The following is a 6,785-nucleotide window of genomic DNA, read 5'->3' on the forward strand; positions in this document are numbered from 1 at the left end:
AATGAGGATTATTTGTTTCATTCACTTCATGAATGAGTTCTGAAAATCTTATATCTATCTATGGCTCATTCATTACTCAGTCAGAGATATTTTCCATTAGCAACCAGAAGAGGTCAGATGGAGGTTAAAAGAATAAAATGATAAAAGTATGGGAAGAAAGATGGTCAGTTTAGACTCAAATACTTTTAACCTAAGTCCCTATGCATAGTTTTGGAAGTGTTTACTGGAAGGCCATATAGAATTATAAACATGCAAAGTAGCTTGTATTTTTTACATAAGATTTTTTTCTTTTGGAAATTCTGTGTGTGTAGGTTGTATTGTTAATATGTTCTTCATACTAACAGTATATAAGCAGTTAACGATTTAATTTTCTTCAAGGATTTTTAACTTAATCTACACTATTTTTCTATGCTTTTCCTTTATTTAGTTAATATGAAAGATAATTTGATTTCTATGTGACTATGAGTGGTTCTACACAACATCCTAGGATGAAAATTCAACTGGCTACCTTGTTTTGTGAACCCAATTGACTAATTTAAGGTCAAAAATGATGTGTGAATTCAGGCAATTGAATTAATTCAGTGAACCATGGTTTACTTAAATGTATGATGAAATAATCCTACATTTAATTCCTATTACATAGAGTTTTATGAATGTGAAAGCTTTGTCCCACTGGGAGAAAACTTCACATCTATCATTCAAGTTTTGTGTGGTTATTTTGAAGATTAGGTTTTTGTATATCCATATATCTGTATGCATTGGGAACACATTTCTGCCATAGCTGTCTAGAGTGAAAGCGACTTCTGCTTATCACACAAGTCTCAGGAGTGCCTCGGAGCAAGCACCCAAAATCTCAATGCAGCTGCTTTGAAGTTTTATGATGTGGATCCAGAAGGGTGCTTCATTTTGCTGAAGAAACTGCACAAGCTTACTATTAAATACTGTTTCTTAATCTGTGAAATGTTGACAGTTCAGATATGTATTTTTAGATTTATATCCAGCCTTCCTTCCAGGAGCTCTGCTTCATCCCCTACCTCATTTTATCATTGGAACTCATAAACAAGGTATGCTAGGCTGAAAAATAATGATTGGCATTCATCATTATTTTCACCTATATCTGAGCATTAATTATTATATTTTTTTTATTTCCATTCTGTACACAAACCAAATTTAATATTAAATCTGTTTTGGTCCAGGATCATGAAGCATTAAAAAAGCCATAAAAATTGACAATAAAAGCATTTACTGACTTGTGTATCATAAAAATTGATATGAAAGTTTTTATGAAAGAGACTAAGTTATAATTTGCAGTTCCCAGATGATGATTTCCTGTCTATCACTCCTGGCCATTCTGCTTAAGAACTAAGTTAGAGGAGATGCAGCCTTAAAAATATTGATACGTTTCGCCCCTAAAGAAATAATTTTGTTGGGGAAATGTTTCTCACTGGAAAGATGATGTGGGCAGTTGAGTATTTCAGTACTGCCATCAACCCAGTCAGAACAATCAAAATGGCCTTTCTCCTGCTATACAAATCTATATATCCAAAGAATGAGTGAGACCAGGATACAAGAGAAAGTGAGGGCATTAAAGAAGAGTGGCTATAGTGCAAGGATTTTTTTCTATTTGTAGCATTGTTTTTGATTTTATACTGTTTTGTATTGTTTTATGCTGTTTTAGTAATTATTGGTTGCTTTAAGGTGGGCAGCTGTATACATTTTATAAGTAGATGAATAATTAAATTAAATTAAAAGATTTCTTTACAGATTTATATTTGCACCACACATTTAATTCTGCAATTGAAAGTGGAACAGATAACATTTCCGTCATCTGTTATGTCTCACAAGTACTCTGTGAGCTACTTTGGGTCAAGAAAGAGTCATCTCAGTGGCAGTCAAGACTGTAAACACTAAGCTACGTGAAAGTGCTGTTGATTTGTTATCTACATCTTATCTAGTTTGATTATAAATTTTGTGGTATAGGAAAGTTCTTTTCTGGGACAATTACTACAGTACAAATCTTGGCTATGGCTTCATTGAAGAATTTAGGGCACATCCAACAAATGGAAGAATATTTCATACACATAACAAGCCACGTTGTATTGACTTTATTTATTCATTTTATTCATTAAACAATTTATATGCCCACCCAACTCACATAAGGTGATTCTGGATGGCCCATAAAACTAAATATTCATATTACAGTAACCCATCTAGATAGATCTACTTCTGTAAGAGATGGGAACTGCAGAAGTTTGCTTTTCATAAAAGATTAATTAAAGTCCTTTAGGGACAATGTGAGTCTAACCCTGAATGCATAAAAGGATTGTCTGAATGAGAATTCTGTGTATACTGCAGCACACATAATTGTTCAGGTGTTTTTATTTTCATAAGAAACAAACATTCATAACCCTGGCTATCTTCCTTTTATTTTTTCCAGGGATGATTGAAGTTATTGAAGAAGACCATATTCATTGTCAAAACAGTGTTTGGAGAATTTTGTCTTTTACCAGACTATAAAAGAAAAGATAGAAGAGGCGTATTTGGAGAATGGACAGTATTGGGAATTATTACTTTGTGCTGCCTGCCCTAAATATGTTATGTACTTAAGTACAGGTCTTTAGTCATCTCAAGTAGCTGTTTGGCCTCTTTTTATGAATACTAAGCTCCCTGAGATTCAGAATCAATAAAAACAATTTCTGCAGGGAAAGGAGAAATGTTATTTGGGAAGCTGAAATATGCTTTTGCATTAAAATGTCTCTTTTTCTAGATTATATGGATATTTTAGAAGCAGGACTGCCAACATTCAAAAATAAAATAGAACTCTCCAATGAGTTATAAAACATCTTTCTCTAGCAGAATAGAATATATAGACAGGAGAAAATAGTTCCCTGGTGAGGTAAACGTACAATGAATAACATTGCATACACTAATTCTAGGCTGAAAGCTATTCTCCAAAGGAAATGAATAATGGCATTCCATTAGAGAATTGCACCATCTAACTTTCATCTGAAAGCTCTATTATCAATGAATTTGTTTCTGAGATTCTTCTGTTGCTTCTGAGATGGCACTGCTGAAGTCAGTTATTCTTTTTGGAGCAAAAATTAAAACATGACCTCTTAAACTCTTGGCTGAAACTAGATCTGCACACTAAGAAAAGATTTAAAGAAGTTTGCAAGCTTCAGAGTTCATCAATATACCTCGTCAGGATTGAAAGTAAGCAAAATGAAAAAAACAAAGAATAAATGAAACTTTTGATAAGATGAAGAAGTGAGAATATTATGTTTATTTTGAATTAAATTGTTTTATTTAATGCATTTATTAAATAAACCCCTGTATTTTTAATTTATGTTTGCCTAATGGACAAATACTACTATCTCAAAACTTCTATATATATTCAGTCTGTATATATTAGATAGGAACTGCTAACAGTTTTTGATCCAAAAAAAGGAAGGTTATATCATTTTCCATATGCAAAATTCAGTAACAACAGACATGATGGATCAGTCTTTTCCCAGTGTGTCGGTTTTGCATATGTTGATAAGTTTGTTTTATCTCTTTCATAATGTGCAATAAAAATGTATAATTTTTCTATACATTTTTATGGATACCTACTTAAGTGTAATTCACATTGGGTTCACTGGGATTTACCACCAGGTATCTTTGTGTATAATACAGTATTAATATCCTTTTTTTCTCACAGGACATGCATATGTAAGCATAGTTTATTTAACTGCACATATTTATGTTTGTGCAATCTTTTTAAGCTGAGAACTGTTTCACAAGATGTAGGTAAGTACATAGTTAAAACAAATATATCTATATTGGCCCAAGTTATTCGTTTTAGAATGTATGTGTATACATATATATGTACATAGACACATATCATACTTCTATGGAAGGATCCTATTTTTGAAACATCTTCTGAAAATATTCTCAGTATTCTGAAAATAGGTGTCCTTAATTATTTCTTCATCAGTGATTTATACTTTTAGCATTATCCAATCATCATTATGCTGATATGACAGTAATGAGAACTGGTTTTATGTTGCTTTAATAATTAGGAGTTGATGTTATAAAGGTGCTGCAAGTCCCTAGTGAGAGGTTTTTGATTCAATTTTCATAATAAATGGCTATTTTTGATTATTTTATACTTTTGATTACATGATTTCTTTATGTGTCCATATCTAACATATGTGAAAGCTCTTTGGCATGTAATATTTTCTTGCATATCATTCTAATTTCATATGTCTACTAAAGAAGGAATATAAGGAAAAACACACAGAAAGAACATTTTTTTGTTTTTATTTTTTAAAATGCTAGTATTTTAACTTTTAATCAAAAAGTTCCACATAGAAAAATAACTGTAATTTTGAAAGACAAAGAAAAAATAATTATTCTGAAATAAAATGCACAAATTTCAGCAAGCATATAACAGCTTTCTTATAGACAAAAATGATACCCTATTTATATTTATTTTTTATAAATTCGATAATAATATTCTAAATTAATGTTTGAGCCAAATGAAATCTTGCAGAGTTCCTTTCATTCCTTTCATGATAATTTCTTATACTTCAACTTAGCTGGTTGGATGGAATCAAGTAAGAGAATTTGGTATTATGTTTGTAAGTCTGGCAAAGTGGCCAAGAATCCCACCCCTTTCTATAGGATTTGGTGATCCATATCAGTGGGTGAATGGCAGACAAGATAATCTTCCTGATTAGAATCTTATACCCTGTCAGATTTTATTGCTATGCTTCGGCTACTGAAGATTATGGCAAATATGTTCTAATTTTTTTCTCTAAATATACATAATACTAATTGTGATAATGAAGAACAAAATACTGAACAAAAACTACAATCAGCTAGCAGTGTTTTCAGTAACAAATTTTAGTGTAAAGATAAGTTGCCTTTCCCACTTTTCTTGTATATTAAATATATCCACAGATTCTATTCCTGTAATAGTGACTTGTGAAGTAAGTTTGTTATGGATTTTACATTAACATTCTATATTGTAGAAATGTCATTCTCTTCATTAACAACACATAGCCATGATTTGCTGCCGTTTTGATTTATGAGACTGTTATTGTAGATATTGATTACAGCAATTCTACTGCAGCTGATTTTGCTGTAAATAATCAAGTGTCACATTAGTAGGTTTTCAAAAGGAATTCATATTCATCTGATAGGGTCAGAAAACCTGGTAATATCTATTCCTGTCCTCCTTTTGTTTTCAATATATCCATATTTACTGGCATAAATTCTTGAGAATAATTTCCAGGATTTCTTTTCCTGCTAAATAATCTCAATACTACTTCAATTCAACTGCTAAAGAGTCCTTGCAGTTTTCTTCACAAGATTTCAGACGAGATTTGCCATTGCCTTCTTCCCAAGAATGAGAAAGAATGACTGCTCAAGATCACCCAGCTGGTTTTGTGCCTTAAGTGAGCCTAGAAAACATGGCCTCCTGGTCTCTAACCTGGTGCCTTAAGGACTATATTGAACTTGGTCTTAACTATTTCACATTTACTTCATGGAGGCAGACACAGTTGTTAGGAATTTTGGGATTTTTAGGTCCTTTGTATCTAAGCAATCCTTTCAGTAAACAAAATTTAACAGAATGTACTCTATATAATATATAAGTTGCATATATATAAAAAGAAAATGGTGTGACAGTAGAGTTCTTCAGGTACTAAGGCAAAGCAAGTCAAAAATGGGCAAGAGAAAGAAAAAGGAGGGCTAAACACAGGCCTGCATCTTGCAAAACTCCCTGAAGTTCCTCAGTCACCTAAAGTATGTTGCCCTTCATCACTTCACTGTATCAAAACATGCACACGCTTGCATATGCAAGCATCACTCATGCTGCTCTTCTTTAAAGATCCCAGTTCAGGCACTTGAAAGCTGGATAATCAGTAGATGGTAATGTAGAATTCTGTATCTCATTGCTGCTCTCTCTAATCATTGTCTAGTTTTTCCCAATCAGATAAGATAGTGATGGATTAGATAAGGACCAAAGAGATTCAGCAGATTTTAAAGCTATGCTTTAAAAGCTTTGCAATTCTGCAGTTCTTAGAACTGATCGTTTTTTTCCCATTGGTGAGAATTCCTGCCTCTAGGCTTATACTAGTTATTACTCATGTGCCCTCAGAATCTTGTTCTTTACCGCCTTGCAAATCCATATTTCATTGCAACACATAACAGAGATGCTGTTGGGAAATATGCATGGGTGCAAAATTGATTATATGCTATCATTTTAATTTTAAGAACTCCTAGAGCTTTAAGTGCAACAGAAAATTGGAGATTTCAGTGCTTTTCTTTACATTTTTAAAAGCAGTAAGACAAGTATTTTTTCAAGAGTATATATGCATATAAATATGTATACATATAAACAACATGGAAGAGTTGTGATCAGCTTATTGAATTGTATTTTGTGTAGAACGTAGAAGAATTTTTTTTTGATAGCTTGAATGAGATGGTATTTGAATGAAAATGAACTCTTTCATTGGTCAACAGGTCAGAGAAAAAGTGTTCTCTGCATTCTGAAATCAACATCTAGAAACAAGTAAAGTAATAACTAGCAGTCAGCACAGATTTGTTAAGAACAGATCATGCCAAACCAATCTTATTTCATTCTTCAACATAGTGACTAAATTAGTAGACCAGCAAAATACTGTGGACATAATATATTTAGATTTCAGCAAGGCATTCGACAAAGTAGACCATAACCTACTTCTTAGTAAGCTAGAAAAATGTGGAATAGATAGCACCACCACTAGATGGACTCGCAA

The 6,785-nt window shown here is 32.3% G+C and overlaps 1 protein-coding gene across 2 annotated transcripts in view; it reads left to right on the plus strand.

The window, feature by feature from the left end:
• Nucleotides 1-4,142, plus strand: part of SLC7A11 (solute carrier family 7 member 11) — a 116,458-nt gene extending 112,316 nt beyond the window's left edge. Inside the window, exon 13 of one of the 2 annotated variants that reach the window (XM_087936136.1) lies at nucleotides 2,438-3,815. In XM_087936136.1, coding sequence (XP_087792262.1) covers nucleotides 2,438-2,517 — 80 coding nt within the window. In that variant the 3' untranslated portion in view covers nucleotides 2,518-3,815. Of the gene's footprint in view, nucleotides 1-2,437 lie in introns of both variants that reach the window. The other variant, XM_087936134.1, reaches the window with a different exon arrangement.
• The last annotated feature ends 2,643 nt before the right edge of the window (nucleotides 4,143-6,785 follow it).

This window comes from Pseudonaja textilis, chromosome 6 (assembly GCF_049901715.1).
Source record: "Pseudonaja textilis isolate UNSWEBS1 chromosome 6, rPseTex1.2, whole genome shotgun sequence".
Classification (NCBI taxonomy): Eukaryota; Metazoa; Chordata; class Lepidosauria; order Squamata; family Elapidae; genus Pseudonaja; species Pseudonaja textilis.